This window comes from Entelurus aequoreus, linkage group LG06 (assembly GCF_033978785.1).
Source record: "Entelurus aequoreus isolate RoL-2023_Sb linkage group LG06, RoL_Eaeq_v1.1, whole genome shotgun sequence".
Taxonomy (NCBI): Eukaryota; Metazoa; Chordata; class Actinopteri; order Syngnathiformes; family Syngnathidae; genus Entelurus; species Entelurus aequoreus.
In genome coordinates, this window is record NC_084736.1 from 77,797,692 (window position 1) to 77,822,715 (window position 25,024).

Here is a 25,024-nt window from a genome sequence, read left to right on the forward strand (position 1 = left end):
GGGCTCGAAAGACTCCAAGTAAGCGGAAACAACTCGTATAGATTTATAACAAATATATAATTAAACATGACATTTTTAATAACATATACAGGTGTTCAATCAACATTAGAAACGTGTAACAGAGAACAAATACACATTTATTGTACACGTACATGCATACACTTGCAGTACGTGAGGCTTATATAACATGGATGAAATATTCACAGAAGGTTGGCTCGAAAATTCAATTGACATTTTACATTAAATTAGATAATATCAGTGTCGGAATAATTGTACCACAAACTTTGTGTTTCAATGAGGACAAAAGCTCTCTTTGATCCTTCCAAGCAAAAGGCTTGTAAAACGCCGCTGCGTAGGATGGGAAGCGACATGAAGGTGTCGGTTTCTTTGATGCGTTGTAATCCACAGGAAGATTTTGTCTTGACCCGAGATCTACAAAGCGGAGAGGAAGCAGGGCCTGACTCCCCTCTTTTCTTTGAACTGTTTTGTGACTAAAGGCAGCGGCTGTTTACGACCCCCTTCCCCTAGAAACAGCCATGTCATCAGGGAAAGTCCAAATAAAAGAGGCGTACAATTTTTCGTCAGAGCGTGGTGGGAGACTGTACAAGAGTACAGCTGAGACGTTTCTCCTCAATTGAGCTCAATTTAATTCTGTCTCTGTTTGATTCCTTGCTTTTTGTCTTGTTTAATAGATGTCATCAGTGTTTGAACCTGACAATTAGCTTGTGAGGGAACATGAGTGCACTCTGAAGTATGGTCACACGATAACAATATAAACAAACATGTCAAGTAGCATGTTACATGTTGACAACAGAGAGCATTGACATGTTTTTTTTCATTCTGAACGCCACTTTACACAGGGGGCCTCGGAAATTTGAACAACAAAAGTGCAAACCGTACAAAGACGTACAAGAAACATCACACTAAGAAATAGTAGGAAATGAACACTTTCACAATAAACCCCATTTTTGACCATTTCTGAGGGCTAATTTTAAAGCCGTGGTGTGTAACGTGCATATTGGTAAGCATGAACCACAATCGAGTGCTTTTGATAATGCCACAAAAGACCGTAACATTAAGCAAATACACGTTCATCACTTTCATTTAGCGTTACAAAAGGTGCACAAAGGCCAAGTCAGGGGTGTCAAACTCATTTTCATTGAGGGCCACATCGCAGTAATGGCTGCTTTCAGAAGGATGCTTTTTAAAAAATAATTGACATTATGCATGCGGGTAATAACCTGTGATTAACCATGATTATACCTCATTATAACAGGCTCATAACTTGAGAAGCTTTGGATAGTCCTCATTGCCGAGAGCTCAAACCACTCGTAAACGTTTTTGTGTGTTTGTATGCGGAGTAAAACTATAGAACCAATTGGACTTGCAACACAAGCAATGCCAAACTATTAATGGATTTAAACTATTATACAAACATGGGGTCTGGTTCGAATATAGAGATGAGGGTCTTTAATTTGACCTGCTGTTGTACTCGGTCTCAAAGTGTTAACATGTGCTCAATGTTTCCTTACCATTATTGCTACGTTGTCTATTACCATTGTTGATACAACTTATTGTTACAGTGTAGAGCCATCCATCTTTCTTTTTGTTTTTTTTCATTCCAAATGTTTGTTTTTTTTCGTTAAAGAGTGGATGGCAGAGGGGGGGTTAGAAAAAAGAACGCTTTCCCTGACCACCTGAGGGCACCACAGACTGTGGATTCTTTTAAAAAAGGCTTAAAAACCCTTCTTTTTAAAAAAGCCTTGTTTTAGATATATGCATACTAGTTTTAGCTATTTGGCTGTTCTAGTTTTTATTTTTATTATCTTTTTATTTTAATTTTTTTTAATACACTCTACCACCTTGAGTTTGTTTACAATTTATTTTTACAAATAAAATCTATCATTATTATTATTATGACAGTGTAATAATTATTGTTACCTGTGGTAATGCCACTATGATACAACATTTGTGTTATAATCCTTGAACAAAGTAAGAGTGAAACTCATGTGAATAATCACTGAATGGAGAATTGGGGGTGGGATTAAATAAATTATCTTCTTCCCACTCCCTTTCAGGCAAAACTGGACAATCATGCATTACATACTATACATTACCTTTTGCACAATATTAATTTATATTATTATGTGTTGTCAACTTTGTACTTTTTTTTATGTCATTGCCTGAAATAAATAAATGAATAAATGAAAAAAATGACAAATTAATTAGTCAAAGTGCATATGCATTTTATTATTAGATTTTATGTATAACTTGCTTTAATATCATATATAAAGGTGACAAGCAGATATTTAACGATTTGTTTTTATCTCACAAAAATAGTTTAAAATGATCAGATAGGACATTATTAAAATAAATAACATTTTAAAAAAAATAAAATAAAATGATCAGATAGTATAAAAGTCTAAAATATGCATTTTTTTTTGTCAAAATTGAAAGAACGGGGTCCCCACATCTGCGGTCCCCTTCGAGGTTTCTCATTGTGCCCTTTGGGTTGAGTTTTTTCTTGCCCTGATGTGGGATCTGAGTTGAGCATATCGTTTGAGACACTTGTGATTAAGGGCTACATAAATAAACTTTGATTGACAGCATGGTGGAACAGGGGTTAGTGCATGTGCCTCACACTACGAAGGTCCTAAGTAGTCCCGAGTTCAATCCCGGGCTCGGGATCTTTCTGTGTGGAGTTTGCATGTTCTCCCCGTGACTGTGTGGGTTCCCTCCGGGTACTCCGGCTTCCTCCCACCTCCGAAGACATGCACCTGGGGATAGGCCCCTCCCACCTCCAAAGACATGCACCTGGGGATAGGCCCCTCCCACCTCCAAAGACATGCACCTGGGGATAGGCCCCTCCCACCTCCAAAGACATGCACCTGGGGATAGGCCCCTCCCACCTCCAAAGACATGCACCTGGGGATAGGTTGATTGGCAACACTAAATGGTCCCTAGTGTGTGAATGTGAGTGTGAATGTTGTCCGTCTATCTGTGTTGGCCCTGCGATGAGGTGGCGACTTGTCCGGGGTGTACCCCCGCCTTCCACCCGAATGCGGCTGAGATAGGCTCCAGTGCCCCCAAAATGGACAAGCGGTATAAAATGGATGGATGGATGATTGACGTAAGTTTATTTTCATATATATTCACTGTTACAAGCGGCCCTCTGAGGACAGTTATAACTGTGATGAGGCTCTCAAAAAATACAAGTTTGATGCCCCCCGTCTAGAACACCACCCTGCATTTGGAAGTTAAATATGAGAATGTGCGTTTCAAACCTAAATGCTGCAGCACGGACATAAACACAACTGGCAAGTGCAGGTTAGGTAGCAGGTGATATCTACAGTTGACGATGTAAGGGCTTGGGATTGGCTGACTGATGTCGACATAAACTGTTGTGGACATAAACAATACCAAAACTAGTCATCACACCTTTATCGCCACGCCAATCAACGCCCTTGCTCAGGCGGTCTTATGACAACCTGAAGGTTTCTGGTTCAATTATCAATCTGAGAATCAGTAGGTAAATGAGGTAACTGTGTCAAATCACTTTACGGTAGAAAAATACTTTATAGGTGAAAGTCCAACATGGACTTCTGTAAACAGTGACGACGCTGATGACTGTAACGTTGTGATGCCTCGTGGCATTTGAAGAATTAAGTGCTTTACAATTTACATTCTCAACGTGGAAATCAGGAGGTAGTGGTTATTGTCAGAAAAATTGTATGTAAATTGTCAAAAAAACTTTCCGTTCTCTGAGTTCCCAGTGAACAGACAAGAGGCTGTCTTTGTTGCACCAAGCCAAAGGCTTGTAAAATCCCGCTGTGTACGATGGGAGGAGACGGGAGGGGTTATCTATTGTGATTCAAGACTTGCCCAAGCTCGATCCAGGACCAGTCCAAGCCCCAGGCATCTTTTTCTTTTTGTGTTAATGTGACCAAAAACAATGTCTGTTTACATACCCCCCATTCCTTTAGAAACAGCTGTTGTTATGTAAACAGGGAATATCCAAATAAAAGAGGAGACGTGAAAATTTTTTTTGTAAGAGCGTGGGTGACACTGTAAGAGGTTACAGGTCGACACGTTTCTCCTCAAATTGAGCAAAATTGAATCCTGTCTCGGTTTATTTCCTTGCTTCTTATCTTGTGTAATAGATGTCATCGATGTTTGTACCTGACAGTTATCAAGTATTTTTCTTGACCAGCTAAATATGGTTGCAGTTAAAGTGCGCGTTTCTACAGACTACAATAAAAGTAAGTTGTAACAATTCCACCTTTGGCTTCATCTGAAGTGAACTCAGTTATCCCACGCTCGATGGAGCGAAACAGGCCCCACATTTTCTTTCGCCAAATGTTCGTCGTGGCTGTTTTTTTTACTCAAAGCTAACATTTCTATGCCCTGCTCTGTAGCACTTCTTAGGCCCGTACGCCCGCCTCTTGCACCCACATCCCGCTCAGCCTTGTCACTGAACATTTGATTGTGGACTCGGTTTCTCAGTCCAAATAGGAGCCGGTTGTTATGGCCGCCGCTATTTCCGCAGTTGGTAGCTTGAAAAGGCGTTTGCACGTTTTCTTTCCGAAAACAGCCGGAAATCCTCCTCCACACGCGCCACTCCAACAGACTGGAGAAGGCCCTGGACTTGCACACCACCTGGAATCCCCTTTTAAAGTTGTCGTTGTAGTAGCCGTAGATGATGGGGTTGACGCTGGAATTTGAGAACGCCAGCCAATGGGCGAAAGGGAAGATGTAGCTGATCAATAAATCCAGCTGGTCTCTTTCCAAACCAGCGTAGTCCGCCATCATCATTAGGGTCCAGAGTGGTAACCATGACAACATAAAAAGCAAGGTCACAAGGACCAGCATCTTTATCGCCCGGATTTTTCTCCGAGAAACCACCCGCTGAATGTTGGCCCCGTGCGGCCTTCGGTTCGCAGTCCCAGATGAACACAGCTTGACTCCGATGGTGCCGTACATGGCTGTGATGACCATCAGTGGGACCAGGTAGATGTGCGCGAAAAGAACCGCTGTATAAACCTTTGTCATCTTGGGGTTGGCAAAGTTTTCATAGCAGATGTGCAGAGGTATTGTGTGGTTGAAATCGTCATTGTAGACCATGTTGTGAAAAGGAACTTCCTCCACGGTCAGTGCAACTGCAGCTGGACACATGAAGGCCATGGCGAGCACCCAGATCAGCATAATAGCTGCCTGGGCAACACGTATGGTTGGCTTGGGGTACAGAGGGTACACGATGCAGCGAAACCTGTCGGGGAAAAATAAGAAATATAAGACAAATCACAGCAACCCATTGTACAACCCCTGGAAAATGTTATGCAATCACCAGACTTAGAGGACTTTCATTCAGTTGTGTTCAAAACCCAAAACCAGCAAAGTTGGCATGTTGTGTAAATGGTAAACAAAAACAGAATACAATGATTCGCCAATCCTTTTCAACCTATATTTGTCACGACGGGGGACGGGGTTTTGTTCCCCCGGGATGCAGACGGACCACTCCGGACAAGGCGTGCAGGTAGGAACATGATTTAGTCTCCAAAATCAAACGCGTACCAAAAACAGAAAACAAGCAGAAGGAAAAACGGGCCGATCGCACGGGAAGCTAAGGTACCAAGTTAGGTACCGAAATGTAGCGTTTTCCTGGCAACCTCCAAACCCAGACTGGTCCATCAGATTGCCAGATGGAAAAACGTGATTCATCAGTCCAGAGAAGGCGACTCCACTGCTCTAGAGTCCAGTGGTGACGTGCTTTACACCACTGCATCCCACGCATTGCATTGGACTTGGTGATGTAAGGCTTAGATGCAGCTGCATTGCCATGGAAACCCATTCCATGAAGCTCTCTAAGTACTGTACGTGGGCTAATTGGAAGGTCACATGAAGTTTGGAGCTCTGTAGCAACTGACTGTGCAGAAAGTCTTTGCACTATGCGCTTCACCAGCTTGACCCCTTACTGCGGGGTTCGTTCCCCCGAGATGCAGACGGACCACTCCGGACAAGGCGTGCAGGTAGGAACATGATTTCGTCTCCAAAATCAAACGCGTACCAAAAACAGAAAACAAGCAGAAGGAAAAACGGGCCGATCGCACGTGAAGCTAAGGTACCAAGTTAGCTCAGGAAGCATGAACTAGGAGTCAAGAAATACTAACGCAACTGTCGCACGAAGCAAACAATGAAGCCAGACTGAGCGTGGCGAGAGAGGTGAATAAATTAATCCCCATGGAAGCTAAAACAAACCCAGAGGTGCACAAACAGGAACTAAGGGAGTCCAAAACTAACAGAAAATAACAAAACATGATCCGGGCCACGGATCATGACGATATTCAATTGAATAGACTGCAAAGACAAGATACTTAACGTTCGGACTGAGAAACGTTGTTATTTTTTTGCAAATATTAGCTCATTTGGAGTTTGACGCTTGCAACATGTTTCAAAAAAGTGGCAAAAAAAGACTGATAAAGTTCAGGAACGCTCATCAAACACTTATTTGGAACATCCCACAGGTGAACAGGCTGATTGGGAACAGGTGGGTGCCATGATTGGCTATAAAAGCAGCTTCCATTCACAAACAAGGATGGGGCGAGGGTCACCACTTTGTCAACTAATAGGTGAGCAAATTGTCCAACAGTTTAAGAACAACATTTCTCAACCAGCTATTGCAAGGAATTTAGGGATTTCACCATCCACGGTCCATAATATCATGAAAAGGTTCAGAGTGTCAGGATTGTCACTGACAGTTTGGTTATGTTTTGGGTTTTTTCTCTGTGTTTGTTTTATTTCCTGTCAGCGTACCTTTTCCTGCATGTCTCCCTGAGCGCTTGTTTCCCTCACCTGTACCTGATTGGCAGTCTGGCACACCTGGTGGCAATTGCCAATCAGGCTCCTATTTATACCTGCCTCTCCCTCCAGTCAGGGCTGGAGTATTACTAGCTGTAAGGCCGTGGACTGTGAGCAGTTCCTGTACGCTGAACACTTTCGACTGTTTGCTGTCTCCAGTTCTTCCTGTTTCCTGGTTTCCTGTTTGCTGTCTCAAGTTTGCCTGTTTACTGGTTCCTGTTTGATGTCTCAAGTTTGCCTGTTTCCTGGTCCCTGTTTGCTGTCTCAAGTTTGCCTGTTTCCTAGTTCCCGTTTGCTGTCTCAAGTTTGCCTGTTTCCTAGTTCCTGTTTGCTGTCTCAAGTTTGCCTGTTTCCTAGTTCCCGTTTGCTGTCTCAAGTTTGCCTGTTTCCTAGTTCCTGTTTGCTGTCTTCAGTTCTTCCTGTTTCCTGGTTTCCTGTTTGCTGTCTCAAGTTTGCCTGTTTACTGGTTCCTGTTTGATGTCTCAAGTTTGCCTGTTTCCTGGTTCCTGTTTGCTGTCTCAAGTTTGCCTGTTTCCTAGTTCCCGTTTGCTGTCTCAAGTTTGCCTGTTTCCTAGTTCCTGTTTGCTGTCTCCAGTTCTTCCTGTTTCCTGGTTTCCTGTTTGCTGTCTCAAGTTTGCCTGTTTACTGGTTCCTGTTGGATGTCTCAAGTTTGCCTGTTTCCTGGTTCCTGTTTGCTGTCTCAAGTTTGCCTGTTTCCTAGTTCCCGTTTGCTGTCTCAAGTTTGCCTGTTTCCTAGTTCCTGTTTGCTGTCTCCAGTTCTTCCTGTTTCCTGGTTTCCTGTTTGCTGTCTCAAGTTTGCCTGTTTACTGGTTCCTGTTTGATGTCTCAAGTTTGCCTGTTTCCTGGTTCCTGTTTGCTGTCTCAAGTTTGCCTGTTTCCTAGTTCCCGTTTGCTGTCTCAAGTTTGCCTGTTTCCTAGTTCCTGTTTGCTGTCTCCAGTTCTTCCTGTTTCCTGGTTTCCTGTTTGCTGTCTCAAGTTTGCCTGTTTCCTGGTTCCTGTTTGCTGTCTCAAGTTTGCCTGTTTCCTGGTTCCTGTTTGCTGTCTCAAGTTTGCCTGTTTCCTAGTTCCTGTTTGCTGTCTCAAGTTTGCCTGTTTCCTGGTTTCTGGTTTGTGTTTTCCTTGCATTTTTTGGACATTCAAATCCTGTTTTCCTGCACCAAGCCTGCCAATCTCTGCATCTTGGGGTTCGTCACCAGTCCCGCCGTCAGTGTGTGAACGGTGTGTTCAAGTTGGCGCCTCGTTGTGGTAGCTATGCGTGGGTTTTGGGGACGGAGCACGAGGCGGGCCAAGGCAGAGTTCATGTCTGGAGAGCGGCGGGCGTGTTCAAAGTTTGAAATGCGTGCCTCTTAGTAAGGCAGGTCTGTTGGTCACTCGCCGGGAGGGGAGAGCGCTCCATTTATTTTTCCCCAAATATTTTTCGGGATCTACCAGAAAGGTCAGAAAGATCGACTGGTGTACATAACATTATGCACTGTGGGTTACTATTGCAGGACAAACTGTATCAAGACCACATTTAAGTAAAAATAACGAGACTAACCTTTCGACAGCTATAGCCACCAACGTGAAGACCGATGCAGACACAGACACGCCCTGAACAAAACCGCTCAGCTTGCACATTATTTTGGAAAAGGGCCAACCTGTTAATAAAACAAAAATACAGTACAGTTAAAATTGGAATCAAACAGTCATTGTATCACTTTTGACAAGAACAAGAAAGTTTGATCATATTACGCCTATACTGTATATACATATATACATATATACATACCTATACTGGCTCACCTGCACTGGCTTCCTGTGCACTTAAAATGCGATTTTAAGGGTTTTACTACTTACGTATAAAATACTACACGGTCTAGCTCCATCCTATCTTGCTGATTGTATTGTACCAAATGTCCCGCAGTCTTGTTAACATCAGGCTACCTAGATAGGTTACTGTCAACAAGTTGTGATCTGATTGGCTATCGTTCTCAAATTCATCCGCTAACGGTATCGATGAGTATCCAATCACAGGACGCGTAAATATCACGTTCAACCTTAGGCCAGCTAGAAGGTCTTACTGACAACAACTGTTGATCTGATTGGCTGTCGCAATTGTCTGTCAACTGTATGTGCCCGTTCACTTACAGTGCACAGACATTGTTGATTCTGAAGGTCCCGGGCAGATTTGGTACAGCATGGCAACATAAGCTAGCTGAATTCTGATTGGATAAGAACTCTAACCTAAAAACAACAGCACAGGAAGGAGCATAATAAGACATGAAGAGAATACAAACCCCGTTTCCATATGAGTTGGGAAACTGTGTTAGATGTAAATATAAAGTCGTTAGTTGGTACAAAATGCGGCTGCAAGGCTTTTGACAAAAACAAGAAAGTTTGATCATATTACGCCTATACTGGCTCACCTGCACTGGCTTCCTGTGCACTTAAGATGCGACTTTAAGGTTTTACTACTTACGTATAAAATATTACACGGTTTAGCTCCAGCCTATCTCGCTGATTGTATTGTACCATATGTCCCGACAAGAAATCTGCGTTCAAAGAACTCCGGCTTATTAGTGATTCCCAGAGCCAAAAAAAAGTCTGCGGGCTATAGAGCGTTTTCTATTCAGGCTCCAGTACTCTGGAATGCCCTCCCGGTAACAGTTAGAGATGCTACCTCAGTAGAAGCATTTAAGTCCCATCTTAAAACTCATTTGTATAATCTAGCCTTTAAATAGACCCCCTTTTTAGACCAGTTGATCTGCTGTTTGTTTTCTTCTCTCCTCTTCTCCCCTGTCCCTTGCGAGGGGGAGTTGCATAGGTCCGGTGGCCATGGATGAAGTGCTGGCTGTCCAGAGTCGGGACCCCGGGTGGACCACTAGCCTGTGCATCGGTTGGGGACATCTCTGCGCTGCTGACCCGTCTCCGCTCGGGATGGTTTCCTGTTGGCCCCGCTGTGGACTGGACTCTCGCTGATGTGTTGGATCCACTGTGGACTGGACTTTCACAATGTTATGTCAGACCCACTCGACATCCATTGCTTTCGGTCTCCCCTAGAGGGGGGGGGGGGGGGGTTACCCACATATGCGGTCCTCTCCAAGGTTTCTCATAGTCATTCACCGACGTCCCACTGGGGTGAGTTTTTCCTTGCCCGTATGTGGGCTCTGTACCGAGGATGTCGTTGTGGCTTGTACAGCCCTTTGAGACACTTGTGATTTAGGGCTATATAAATAAACATTGATTGATTGATTGATTGATCAAATCGGCCCAAAAAATCATCGGGTGCCCCCTCCCCTCCCTGGAAGAACTGTACGACTCCCGCTGCCTGAAGAAGGCAGCCAACATACTCAAGGACCCATCCCACCCCGGCAACAGCCACTTCGATCGGCTGCCTTCCGGCAGACGTTTCAGAACCATGCGAACCCGCACAAATAGACTCAAGAACAGTTTCTACCCCCGGGCCATAACTGCACTAAACGCAGCTGGAATGTAAAAAAATTTAAATAAATAAATAAAAACTCATGCCACCGGTCAATCACGATCCGGGACTGTGCAATCAGCGATTATTATTTATATATTTTAATCCAAAATAAAATGCCTGCACAGCATAGGAGGTAGGAAATGCTGACTCCCACCCCCTCAGCACACTGGGAACCAGCATTACTCCTCTCTAGTCAGTTCACTAGTCACTTTATACTTTTTACTGTCTCGTTTTTTTTTACATTGCCTCTTAGAGTGGTCTTAGGCCATATTGCATATTGTGTATATTGTGTTGTTTTTGTATATTGTGTGGTTTCTTCTTCTTTTTTAAAAATGCAAAGCACCTTAGGGAAGCAACCTAAATTTTGTTGGACCTGTACCTGTACATGCACAATGACAATAAAGATCATTCATTCATTCATTCATTCATTCATTCATTCATTGATAAAAGGAATACAATGATTTGCAAATCCTTTTCAACCCATATTCAGTTGAATATGCTACAAAGACAACATATTTGATGTTCAAACTCATAAACATTTTTTTTGTGCAAATAATCATTAACTTTATGATATAACACGTGACAAAGAAGTTGGGAAAGGTGGCAATAAATACTGATAAAGTTGAGGAATGCTCATCAAACACTTATTTGGAACATCCCACATGTGTGCAGGCTAGATGGGTGCCATGATTGGGTATAAAAACAGCTTCCCAAAAAAATGCTCAGTCTTTCACAAGAAAGGATGGGGCGAGGTACACCCCTTTGTCCACAACTGCGTGAGCAAATAGTCAAACAGTTTAAGAATGTTTCTCAAAGTGCAATTGCAAGAAATTTAGGGATTTCAACATCCATCCATCCATCCATCTTCTTCCGCTTATCCGAGGTCGGGTCGCGGGGGCAGCAGCCTAAGCAGGGAAGCCCAGACTATCCTCTCCCCAGCCACTTCGTCCAGCTCCTCCCGGGGGATCCCGAGGCGTTCCCAGGCCAGCCGGGAGACATAGTCTTCCCAACGTGTCCTGGGTCTTCCCCGTGGCCTCCTACCGGTTGGACGTGCCCTAAACACCTCCCTAGGGAGGCGTTCGGGTGGCATCCTGACCAGAGGCCCGAACCACCTCATCTGGCTCCTCTCGATGTGGAGGAGCAGCGGCTTTACTTTGAGCTCCCCCCGGATGGCAGAGCTTCTCACCCTATCTCTAAGGGAGAGCCCCGCCACCCGGCGGAGGAAACTCATTTCGGCCGCTTGTACCCGTGATCTTGTCCTTTCGGTCATAACCCAAAGCTCATGACCATAGGTGAGGATGGGAACGTAGATCGACCGGTAAATTGAGAGCTTTGCCTTCAGGCTCGGCTCCTTCTTCACCACAACGGATCGATACAGCGTCCGCATTACTGAAGACGCCGCACCGATCCGCCTGTCGATCTCACGATCCACTCTTCCCTCACTCGTGAACAAGACTCCTAGGTACTTGAACTCCTCCACTTGGGGCAGAGTCTCCTCCCCAACCCGGAGATGGCACTCCACCTTTTTCCGGGCGAGAACCATGGACTCGGACTTGGAGGTGCTGATTCTCATCCCAGTCGCTTCACACTCGGCTGCGAACCGATCCAGCGAGAGCTGAAGATCCTGGCCGGATGAAGCCATCAGGACCACATCATCTGCAAAAAGCAGAGACCTAATCCTGCAGCCACCAAACCGGATCCCCTCAACACCTTGACTGCGCCTAGAAATTCTGTCCATAAAAGTTATGAACAGAATCGGTGACAAAGGGCAGCCTTGGCGGAGTCCAACCCTCACTGGAAACGTGTCCGACTTACTGCCGGCAATGCGGACCAAGCTCTGACACGGATCATACAGGGAGCGGACCGCCACAATCAGACAGTCCGAAACCCCATACTCTCTGAGCACTCCCCACTGGACTTCCCGAGGGACACGGTCGAATGCCTTCTCCAAGTCCACAAAGCACATGTAGACTGGTTGGGCAAACTCCCATGCACCCTCAAGGACCCTGCCGAGAGTATAGAGCTGGTCCACAGTTCCACGACCAGGACGAAAACCACACTGTTCCTCCTGAATCCGAGGTTCGACTATCCGGCGTAGCCTCCTCTCCAGTACACCCGAATAAACCTTACCAGGAAGGCTGAGGAGTGTGATCCCACGATAGTTGGATTTCAACATCTACGGTCCATAATATCATCAAAAGGGTCAGAGATTCTGGAGAAATCACTCCACATAATGGCCGGAAACCAACATTGAATGACCGTGACCTTCGATCCCTCAGACGGCACTGTATCAAAAACCGACATCAATCTCTAAAGGATATCACCACATGGGCACAGGAACACTTCAGAAAACCACTGTCACTAAATACAGTTTGTCGCTACATCTGTAAGTGCAAGTTAAAGCTCTACTATGCAAAGCGAAAGCCGTTTATCAACAACACCCAGAAACGCCGCCGGCTTCTCTGGGCCCGAGATCATCTAAGATGGACTCATGCAAAGTGGAAAAGTGTTCTGTGCTTTGACGAGTCCACATTTCAAATTGTTTTTGGAAATATTCGACATTGTGTCATCCAGACCGAAGGGGAAGCGAACCATCCAGATTGTTATCGACGCAAAGTTGAAAAGCCAGCATGTGTGATGGTATGGGGGTGTATTAGTGCCCAAGACATGGGTAACTTACACATCTGTGAAGGCACCATTAATGCTTGAAGGTACATACGGGTTTCGGAACAACATATGTTGCCATCTAAGCGCCGTCTTTTTCATGGGCGCCCCTGCTTATTTCAGCAAGACAATGCCAAGCCACGTGTTACAACAGCGTGGCTTTGTAAAAAAAAAAGAGTGCGGGTACTAGACTGGCCCGCCTGCAGTCCAGACCTGTCTCCCATCGAAAATGTGTGGCGCATTATGAAGCGTAAAATACGACAGCGGAGACCCCCGGACTGTTGAACGACTGAAGCTCTAAATAAAACAAGAATGGGAAAGAATTCCACTTTTAAAGCTTCAACAATTAGTTTCCTCAATTCCCAATCGTTTACTGAGTGTTGTTAAAAGGAAAGGTGATGTAACACAGTGGTGAACATGCCTTTGCAGCCATGAAATTCTAAGTTAATTATTATTTGCAAAAAAAAAATAAAGTTTATGGGTTTGAACATCAAATATGTTGTCTTTGTAGTGCATTCAATTGAATATGGGTTGAAAAGGATTTGCAAATCATTGTATTCCGTTTATATTTACATCTAACACAATTTCCCAACTCATATGGAAACGTGGGTTTGTATGAATAATTTTAGATAATTAGGTAAAGTAAATAAAAAATACTTGGTTATGTTAGGCCAGCAGAGAACGCCTTGCCCACTGGTTAAATGTATATTAAAATGATCAAAGGTCTTCTTATTTTTTATAATAAAATGTAGGGATGTCCGATAATGGCTTTTTGCTGATATCCGATATGCCGATATTGTCCAACTCTTTAATTACCGATATCAACCGATATATACAGTCGTGGAATTAACACATTATTATGCCTAATTTGGACAACCAGGTATGGTGAAGATAAGGTACTTTTAAAAAAAATGAATCAAATAAAATAAGAAATAAATTAAAAACATTTTCTTGAATAAAAAAGAAAGTAAAACAATATAAAAACAGTTACATAGAAACTAGTAATTAATGAAAATTTGTAAAATTAACTGTTAAAGGTTAGTACTGTTAGTGGAGCAGCAGCACGCACAATCATGTGTGCTTACGGACTGTATCCCTTGCAGACTGTATTGATATATATTGATATATAATGTAGGAACCAGAATATTAATAACAGAAAGAAACAACCCTTTTGTGTGAATGAGGAGGGAGGTTTTTTGGGTTGGTGCACTAATTGTAAGTGTATCTTGTGTTTTTTATGTGGATTTAATTTTAAAAAAACAAAAAAAACCAATACTGATAATAAAAAAAAACAATACTGATAATAAAAAAAAACGATACCGATAATTTCCGATATTACATTTTAACGCATTTATCGGCCGATAATATCGGCAGACCGATATCGGACATCTCTAATAAAATGTTGTTATCACATTGGGTTCTCAAACTCACATTAAAGTTAGTAATTCTTCGATCTTGGGATGAGAATTGGAGCATCACTTGCTGTACAAAAACACAATACAGTGAGTATGCGACTGACGTATTTGAGAAAACAACCATCTGGGGGTACATCGTGGAATGTATTTAACCGAAGACGGGAATATTTCCTCACAAAGCTTATGTCGTTACAAAGGCCATACAGCAACACGACAATAACAACCATTTTCTTATATCCAGTAATATTTCTAAAGCATACTTTGTTAAAAAAAAAAAAAAATCAATATGTTTTGGCAGCCTCCATATAGTACGTGCTTGTTTATAAGTCTTTTGTGAGCGACCAGGTGCGACCTTGGGTCTACATTGTGCTATATTATAAAGTACTCCAGAAAAGTTGAACAACAGGACTCTTGTTTGCTGGAGAAAATTCTACTTCCCTCCAAAAGTAACTGCGTGGCAGTGCTGACGGCGAGACACAGCTGGCAAGTGATTAGATTTCACAGGTGGTACGTGTTAATCTACCGTAATTTCCGGACTATAAGCCGCTACTTTTTCCCCTCGTTCTGGTCCCTGCGGCTTATACGAGGGTGCGGCTTATATACGGCCTGTTCTTCTCCGACACCGACGAAGAGGATTTCGGTGGTTTTAGTACGCAGGAGGAAGACGATGACACAATGATTAAAGACTGACTTTTCATATACCGGTAGGCTGGTTATTTTGATAACGTACAGGCGAGCACTTTGTATTACTTTGCACCGTTGTATTATTTGTACTCTGCACGAATGCTGTTCGCCATGTCAAAGATGTGAAAGTTTGATTGAATGATTGAAAGATTTATTGTTAATAAATGGGACGCTTTGCGTTCCCAAACAGTCATCTCTGTCCCGACAATCCCCTCCGTGGTAGCAGGAACCCCTATATACTACGGTAATTACACATCAAAACCCTGCGGCTTATAGTCGGGTGCGGCTTATATATGGAGCAATCTGTATGTTCCCCTAAATTTAGCTGGTGCGGCTTATAGTCAGGTGCGGCTTACAGTCCGGAAATTACGGTAATCATCTGTTGTCTTTAACAGTAAGCGGCCGGGAGCAGGAGGGGAGAGAGGATACGGACGTGGCTGAGAAGTCGCGTCCTGCTGGAGAGAGAACTTTATTTAAAACCTTGCGATTATTAAAACCTTGTTAAAACCTGCACGCTGGGCTTAAAGGCCTACTGAAATGAAATGTTCTTATTTAAACGGGGATAGCAGGTCCATTCTATGTGTCATACTTGATCATTTCGCGATATTGACATATTTTTAATGAAAGGATTTAGTAGAGAACATCGACGATAAAGTTTGCAACTTGCCTGTGCCGGAAGTAGCGTGACGTCACAGGTTGTGGAGCGCCTCACATCTGCACATTGTTTACAATCATTCCCACCAGCAGCGAGAGCGATTCAGACCGAGAAAGCGACGATTACCCCATTAATTTGAGCGAGGATGAAAGATTTGTGGATGAGGAAAGTGAGAGTGATGGATTAGAGTGCAGCGCAGGACGCCAGGATGTATCTTGTTTTGCTCTGACCGTAACTTAGGTACAAGCTGGCTCATTGGATTCCACACTCTCTCCTTTTTCTATTGTGGATCACGGATTTGTATTTTAAACCACCTCGGATACTATATCCTCTTGAAAATGAGAGTCGAGAACGCGAAATGGACATTCACAGCGACTTTTATCACCACGACAATACATCGGCGAAACACTTTAGCTACGAAGCTAACGTGATAGCATCGTGCTTAACTGCAGATAGAAACAGAAGAAACATGCCCCTGACTGGAAGGATGGACAGAAGATCAACAATACTACTATTACTTCTACTACCAGGAGACACTGAACTAAACCCTGGACCTGTAACTACACGGTTAATGCTGTCCCGCCTGGCGAAGCCTAGCAATGCTGAACGGCTTTTCCCGTTTTTTTAAGGATAGCGTTTCCCTATTTATGTGGTGTCTGGTGGGTGTGCTCCACGGTTGGTCTCAATAGCGTTGTTGTTGTGCAAGGGTACGTTGGTAAACCTTTCTCCCTGACGCCTTAAGAGTTTGCGCTAGATATCGAGTTGACAGCTCAGGCTTTTCGCTCAATGCCTAGAGTGGAGAATGCATACTGTATGTTTAAGAGTTATTTCTTTATTCATAGTCATGTTTGGATTAGCTAGTATGTTTCCATGTATACTCTGTATACCAGTTTCTCTTTGTCTTCAGATTGCCTGTTTAGTGTCTCAAACCATCAGGAATGTGAAATACAACACCCACTGGTTTCTTATCAGTGTTGAGGGGGGAGGATGGGGTCTTTCTTTGTGTGAGAAGAGTGTGTTTTTTCCCTTGGAACGCCAGATCAACTAGAGCAGCCGATACGAATGTATTGATGGAGTTGACCTCCCAAAGCTTTGGAATAAACTAGAAAACATTCCAATTCTGTCTTGACGGTCCTTCTTACTCAGCATATATGTCATCGAAAGAACTTGGGATTGACCAGTAACTTAGATTCCCTGGGAGGAAGAACTGGTCCGACGCAACACTAGCTAGCACCCCCGTACTCTTATTTGGCAGGGCTGGACCAGGCAGGGTACAGTGGTGCCGTGACCCGGATCCTTAGAGTTAAGTGAGGGGGATGAGTGCCCAGGATGCCACCTATCGCTCTGCCTTGCGCTCCAGCACTCTCATTTGGCGGACCTAGGTCCAAACCCCCCAGGTAGGACACAAGGTTTGGATCAGGCAGTGTTAGAATAATTATGTATATATTATCATCATAACTTTATGCTTAAGGGCCATTGCTATAAATTATTGTCAATTGTGCTGAAGTGATATTTTTGTATAGGTTAACCAATGAACGAGATTTCTCTACATAATCACCTCTCTGGTCAACAAAAGCACCTTGAGGATTCTGGCGGGAACTCTCGTTCAACCCTTTTTCGATTACGCATGCACCTCCTGGTACCCTAGCACCTCCAAAACCCTCAAATCTAAACTCCAAACATCTCAGAACAAGCTAGTCAGGTTACTTCTAGACCTCCACCCCAGATCCCACCTCACTCCTACCCACTTCTCTAAAGTGGGCTGGCTCAAGGTGGAGGACAGAGTTAAACAACTTGCACTGAGCCTAGTCTATAAAATCCGCTACACCTCCCTGATACCGAAGTACATGTCAAACTACTTCCTTAACGTAAATGACCGTCATCACCACAACACCAGGGGGAGCTCCACTAACCACATTAAACCCAGATTCCGATCTAACAAAGGTCTTAACTCATTCTCTTTCTATGCCACATCAATGTGGAATGCGCTCCCAACAGGTATAAAAGAAAGGGCATCTCTATCCTCCTTCAAAACCGCAATAAAAGTTCACCTCCAGGCAGCTACAACCCTAAACTAACACCCTCCCCGGATTGCTAATAATCAAATGTAAACAATCAAATGCAGATACTTTTTCTTATGCCTTCTGATCTCTCTCTCTCTCTCTCTCTCTCTCTCTATGTCCACTACTTGACTGTATTATGATGATAGTATATATCTGTATCATGAATCAATTTAAGTGGACCCCGACTTAAACAAGTTGAAAAACTTATTCGGGTGTTACCATTTAGTGGTCAGTTGTACGGAATATGTACTTCACTGTGCAACCTACTAATAAAAGTCTCAATCAATCAATCAATTGTATCTGTGCAAAGCTGGCAATCCAAAAGATTGCCAGCCTCTTTATCAGTGTTGTGTCCAGACTCGGCCTGCTGACTGCCAAGGCCGAACATCGGGTACCGGGACGCAGACAAAGCAGAGACTGGACGATAACACCAGTGTCAACATATTTGCATTTTTGTATAATCATATATTGTGTCTAACTGGAGTTGTCGAGATTACCCCCTTCCCTCAACGACAGTGATGTAACAGGGACCTTCCAAATAAATAGAGGAGACACGCGGGCAGGACTTTTAGAACATAGTTTGGATCTGTATCTAGAATACAGCCCGAAACACGTGTCTCCTCGAGCTAAATTGAACTCTGTCTCTGCATGATTCCTTGCTTCTTGTCTGATTATTAGACGTCATCAGTGTTTGAACCTGACAGGCAGTTTACATATGACCTTTTTCAAAATCAGCAAGGGGAAAAAAAAATATTTATTTCCCCCCGTTGTTTTTTTTTCTTTTACATTTGGCATTTTCGTTTCAGAGGTCACCACAACAAGTCAATCACATGAAAGGCTTTAGAATATCATAACCTTTATTGTTATTGTGCATAGCAACAAGGCCATCGACAAACAGAGCTAAAAGATAAGCAATTTGCAGCAAATAGGCAGCAGTAATACACATACATACAGTGTGTATATATATGTCCACATACACACTGTATATATATATATATACTGTATATTAGAGATGTCCGATAATATCGGCCTGCCGATATTATCGGACGATATATGCGTTAAAATGTAATATCGGAAATGATTGGTATCGTTTTTTTTATTATCGGTATCGGTTTTTAATTTTTTTTAATTTTTTATTAAATCAACATAAAAAACACAAGATACACTTACAATTAGTGCACCAACCCCCCCCCCATTTACAGTCATTCACAACACAAAAGGGTTGTTTCTTTCTGTTATTAATATTCTGGTTCCTACATTATATATCAATATATATCAATACAGTCTGCAAGGGATACAGTCCGTAAGCACACATGATTGTGCGTGCTGCTGGTCCACTAATAGTACTAACCTTTAACAGTTAATTTGACTAATTTTCATTCATTACTAGTTTCTATGTAACTGTTTTTATATTGTTGTACTTTCTTTTTTATTCAAGAAAATGTTTTTAATTTATTTATCTTATTTTACAAATTTTTTTAAAAAGTACCTTATCTTCACCATACCTGGTTGTCCAAATTAGGCATAATAATGTGTTAATTCCACGACTGCATATATCGGTTGATATCGGTATCGGTTGATATCGGTATCGGTAATTAAAGAGTTGGACAATATCGGATATCGGCAAAAAGCCATTATCGGACATCCCTACTGTATATATATATATATATATATATATATATATATATATATATATATATATATATATATATATATATATATATATATATATATATAAGTGATGGCGCTAGGAATTTTCAAAATGGGGACCCCATGAAGTCATAAAAATGGGGTCCCAGAGTAAATTTTTGGCGTTGCACTTTTTTGTAAACAAATGTTAAATGTATGCATTATCCTGTTATATCTCACAATCTACATTGTATTTTTGGAAAAAGGTTGTCAAAAACGTTAAATTCTTTTTTTTTTTTAAATTGCATATATAAATGTATTCAGTTATAAACATTCATCAACTTCAGATCTATCCGTCAATTGTTATTTTTGTTTTTTTTAATGATGTTCTTTTTCTTGTTTGTTTTCGGCCCTCTATGTTTTTTTTATGGCAAAAACACAAAATATGCAAAAAAATATTTTTCAAAGTGGAACATTCGAAGTAATCGGAGCCTTGGATAGGTCAATAATTTAAAGTTAAAGTTAAAGTACCAATGATTGTCACACACACACACGAGGTGTGGCGAAATTATTCTCTGCATTTGACCTTTCACCCTTGATCGCCCCCTGGGAGGTGAGGGGAGCAGTGGGCAGCAGCGGTGACCGCGCCCGGGAATAATTTTTGGTGATTTAACCCCCAATTCCAACCCTTGATGCTGAGTGCCAAGCAGGGAGGTAATGGGTCCCATTTTTATAGTCTTTGGTATGACTCGGCCGGCGTTTGAACTCACAACCTACAATTCATAAAAACATACATTTTTATTCAATATCATGTTTTGAGCAATGACAGTTTGAAAGAAAAAAAAATTGCTTTGTTTTACTAGTCAACATTGCAACTTTTTCTAAATAACATTTCACCTGTAAGCTTTTTTATTCCACTTTTGTTATGTTTTTGTTTATTTTAATAGTATTTTTAGACTGTGCCGTGGGACTTTAAAACATTGGCTGCGGGCCGCAAATGGCCTCCGGGCCACACTTTTGATACCCCTGCTATAGATAATAAAAAATGTAATCTGATAAGTCTATCGATAAAAAGCAGAGCCTGGCGACGTTTATCATAACGCACAGTCAGCATCTCTGCTTCAGTAAACAATAGGGTGAGCTTTATTGCTTGGGTTAGGGGGGCTCCGTCATTGGGCCCGCCCTCTGGCTTGTTCCACCACTGATAACACTCATGTGAACATACAAAAGGTCTTTTGCACCAGTGTTACTCCGGAAGCTTCTTTAGTGGTTATGCTTCCAGGCCCATCTAAATAGTGGCCAAACTGATGTCAGTGCTCGCTAAATGCCACTTTGTGGCGACCTTGGCAATCGCCTCTCAATCACATGTATGGGTTTAGTACGATCCGTGCCAGAGCTTGGTCCGCATTGCCGGCAGTAAGTCGGACACGTTTCCAGTGAGGGTTGGACTCCACCAAGGCTGCCCTTTGTCACAGATTCTGTTCATAACTTTTATGGACAGAATTTCTAGGCGCAGTCAGGGCGTTGAGAGTATCTGGTTTGGTGGCTGCAGGATTAGGTCTGCCATTAGGTATGGCTTCATCTGGTCAAGATCTTCAGCTCTCACTGGATCGGTTCGCAGCCGAGTGTGAAGCGACTGGGATGGGAATCAGCACCTCCAAGTCCGAGTTCATGGTTCTCACCCGGAAAAGGGTGGAGTGCCATCTCCGGGTTGGGGAGGAGACCTTGCCCCAAGTGGAGGAGTTAAAGTACCTCGGAGTCTTGTTCACGAGTGAGGGAAGAGTGGATCGTGGGATCGACAGGCGGATCGGTGCGGCGTCTTCAGTAATGCGGGCACTGTATCGATCCATTGTGGTGAAGAAGGAGCTGAGCCGGAAGGCAAAGCTCTCAATTTACCGGTCGATCTACGTTCCCATCCTCACCTATGGTCATGAGCTTTGGGTTATGACCGAAAGGACAAGATCACGGGTACAAGCGGCCGAAATGAGTTTCCTCCGCCGGGTGGCGGGGCTCTCCCTTAGAGAGGAGCCAGATGAGGTGGTTCGGGCATCTGGTCAGGATGCCACCCGAACGCCTCCCTAGGGAGGTGTTTCGGGAACGTCCGACCGGTAAGAGGCCACGGGGAAGACCCAGGACACGTTGGGAAGACTACGTCTCCCGGCTGGCCTGGGGACGCCTCGGGATCCCTCGGGAGGAGCTGGACGAAGTGGCTGGACAGAGGGAAGTCCCGACCTCGGATAAGCGGAAGAAGATAGATGGATGGATGGATAGTAACTATATTTTTTACATGGGTTACATGTGTAACAAGGGCGATTATGTCTTGTAAATAATGTGTTTTATAATGTTTTATTATTGTTACAATTACACAAAATGAGTAAGTTACATGTAAAAATACCTGAATGTTGTTCGATGTTTTGTCAATGTGGAACCATTGTCTCGTTGTCCCTCCTACTGCAATAATTACTGTGACACCTGTCTTTTTATACACTATATTGCCAAAAGTATTTGGCCACCTGCCTTTACTCACATATGAACTTGAAGTGCCATCCCATGGAATTGTCCAAAATGTTTTAATATCCTTGAGCATTCAAAGTTCCTTTCCCTGGAACTAAGGGGCCAAGCCCAACTCCTGAAAAACCAACCCCACACCATAATTCCTCCTCCACCACATTTCACACTCTGCACAAAGCAGTCCGAAATCTAGCGTTCTCCTGGCAACCTCCAAACCCAGACTGGTCCATCAGATTGCCAGATGGAAAAAGTGTGATTCATCAGTCCAGAGAAGGCGTCCCCACTGCTCTAGAGTCCAGTGGCGACGTGCTTTACACCACTGCATCCCACGTTTTGCACTGGACTTGGTGATGTATGGCTTAGATGCTGCTGCTCGGCCGTGGAAACCCATTCCATGAAGCTCTCTGCGTACTGTACGTGGGCTAATTGGAAGGTCACATGAAGTTTGGAGCTCTGTAGCAAATGACTGTGCAGAAAGTCTTTGCACTATGCACTTCAGCATCCGCCGACCCCTCCCTGTCAGTTTACTTGGCCTACCACTTGGTGGCTGACTTGCTGTTGTTCCCAAACTCTTCACTTTTCCTATAATAAAGTTGACTTTGGAATATTTAGGAGTGAGGAAATTTCTCGACTGGATTTGTTGCACAGGTGGCCTCCTATGACAGTTCCACGCTGGAAATCACTGAGAGCGGCCCATTCTTTCACTAATGTTTGTAGAAACAGTCTCCATGCCTGAGTGCTTGATTTTATACACCGGGCCAAGTGATTAGGACACCTGATTCTCATCATTTGGATGGGTGGCCAAATACTTTTGGCAATATAGTGTATGTGTTGGACACGCCTTCCAACTTCCCTTTTGTCGACGATAACGGGATAGGGGCTTGACGATGGCAGAAAGTTATTGACAAGAATTGTATTCTGTGTATTATCAGTAAAGTGCAGCTGAGCAGCAACCCATGGTGTCGGTCGTGTTCAGGGCCGGCCCGTGGAATAGGCCGTATAGGCAAATGCTAAGGGCGCCGTCCATCAGGGGGCGCCACGCCAGTGCCACAAATGTTGAAGAAAAAAAGAAAAAAGAAAAAAAAAGTTGGTACTATTATTTTTAAATACAAAAAATAATCCCACGTTAATTAAAATGCAAAGTAAATAAATATTATTTGTTACAACATACGCCCCCCCCCCCCCTCCTCCCCGCACGGCGCGCCCCCTCCCTTCCCGTATCATGACTCTTTTTGGACGTCACCACATCAAAAAAACAACACAAGATGTCAAAACGGCCAAAACTGTCAGGTGCCCGGGGAAGAAAAAAGAGAAAAGAAGAGGAGGAGAAACGAGAAAAAGACAGAGGTAGCAGGTAGGTAACGTTAGCCTACATGAAATTATTTGTCTGTTACAGAATGTGATAGTAACCTGGCTTTTTAGCATTAAGCTAATGTTAAATGATTCGGCAATTGCTAATCAATAAATAGCTAGTTCTGTTTTAACGTCGGGTTAATATTGTGGAGGGGGCTAAATTTTTATGGAAAATAATAATGTAACGTTAGGTAATTACAGTACTCCCACCTTACATTCCTCAGGGACATTTGTATTAGATCTTTTAAGCAGGTGTTTTTTGTTTACATTGTTATTGCCTTCTGGTTAGCTAATGTTTGCCCTGCAGGTAATAGTCACTTTTCCACCCCTTTATATATTAGGTAGAGTTGTAAGCCTAGTTGTTAAAGTGCACATCATTAATGTTAATTAAGCAATATCACATGAGAGGGAATGCTGTTTTTTAATTTGAGCACTGCTGTGATTCGGTTAAAGATAATCATAACATAACATTCTCATATAATATGTTAATTTGCTTTCTTTAAGTAAAAAAAAAGGTAAAAGACAAAGCTATTCGGTTTCTTGTGAGTATATACACTTCACTGCCGATGTGGGGGGGCGCCACCTAAAATCTTGCCTAGGGCGCCAGATTGGTTAGGGCCAGGCCTGGTAGTGTTCCATAAAATCCACACACATGTATTTAAGGACATTCCGGATGATTATAAAAAAATATATAAAATAAAAAGTCTAATCAACCAACGTTGCAGTACCTCTGCGCATCTCCCTTTTGAAGAGCTCTGGTCTAGACCACAAGGAAGTGTATTAAATGTAGATTCAAATCATCACAGGTCCCATTTAAACTAATAGTCTTGCATCGTATTAATGACTTTTTAATTACCTGTAATAAGGTTGTCCACAAGTGTAGTAGGGATGCAGAAGATGCCCACCAGAAGGTCACTGACGGCCAGATTTAAGATGAACATGTTAGTGACGGTTCGCATACGACGGCTTCCCAGCACGATCAGGCACACGAGCAGGTTGCCCACCATGCACAGCAGGAAAATGAAGAGGTATGCCAGCATATAGCTTGTGGCCACATACAATGCATGTGGATAATAAGGTAACAAGGTAATGTTGTGTATGGAATCAGACACGCTGGTATTGGAAGTGTTGGCTGATCCGAGTTCCATCACCGCCATTTCATCTCCAAGGTTGCTCAGCATCGCCATTCTTTCCTGGAAAAGAAAGAATGGTTGTGAGTTAAACGTGTCATTTCATTCATACGTTGGTACCTCTAAAGAATCAGAATCAGAATCAGAATAGTTGTATTGCCATTGTTTGAGAACGGGTTCACAAACTACGAATTTTTCTTGGTGCAATCGTGCAACTTAAAACACACATAACACATATTTGGTAATAAAAAGAGCTGTAACTGAGCTATCAGATCTAGTTAGAGACTTAGAAGGAATTCAAGGAGCTACTGTTTGGAGTTATTGTTCATGTGCCTGATGGCCGGGGGGAAAAACCTCTGGTCTGGTCTGGATGGAGCGTAGTCTCCTGCCTGAGGGGAGAGGGGAGAATAGTGTGTGTCCAGGGTAGGGTTGGGTATCGAGTATCGATTGGAACCGGGACTAACTTTCCGATTCTCCCGGAATCGTTCAAAAGTTTGAATTTCGATTCCTATTTTCGATGCTGTCACGCCAATTTAGTCCGCCGACCGGAAAAAAATATGTTTGCCGAACCGGAAGAAGAA

The 25,024-nt window shown here is 43.1% G+C and overlaps 1 protein-coding gene across 1 annotated transcript; it reads right to left on the minus strand.

Moving 5' to 3' along the window:
- Positions 1-2,994: 2,994 nt before the first annotated feature.
- npffr1l2 (neuropeptide FF receptor 1 like 2) lies at positions 2,995-24,500 on the minus strand. The gene is made up of 3 exons (XM_062051594.1): positions 24,170-24,500; positions 8,414-8,513; positions 2,995-5,266 (listed from the first exon to the last, which is right to left on the minus strand). Exons 1-3 carry the CDS (start codon positions 24,498-24,500, stop codon positions 4,303-4,305), a joined length of 1,395 nt encoding a protein of 464 aa, XP_061907578.1. The 3' UTR covers positions 2,995-4,302.
- Positions 24,501-25,024: the final 524 nt, after the last annotated feature.

Bases quoted from the DNA above. Each gene is read 5' to 3' on its own strand.
- npffr1l2 (XM_062051594.1), bottom strand. From the start codon at position 24,500: ATGGCGATGCTGAGCAACCTTGGAGATGAAATGGCGGTGATGGAACTC. The intron at 8,514-24,169 runs GTAATTAAAAAG...TTTTATTAACAG, and splicing joins TGTGGACAACCTTATTACAG to GTTGGCCCTTTTCCAAAATA. The intron at 5,267-8,413 runs GTTAGTCTCGTT...TTTCCCCGACAG, and splicing joins GTGGCTATAGCTGTCGAAAG to GTTTCGCTGCATCGTGTACC.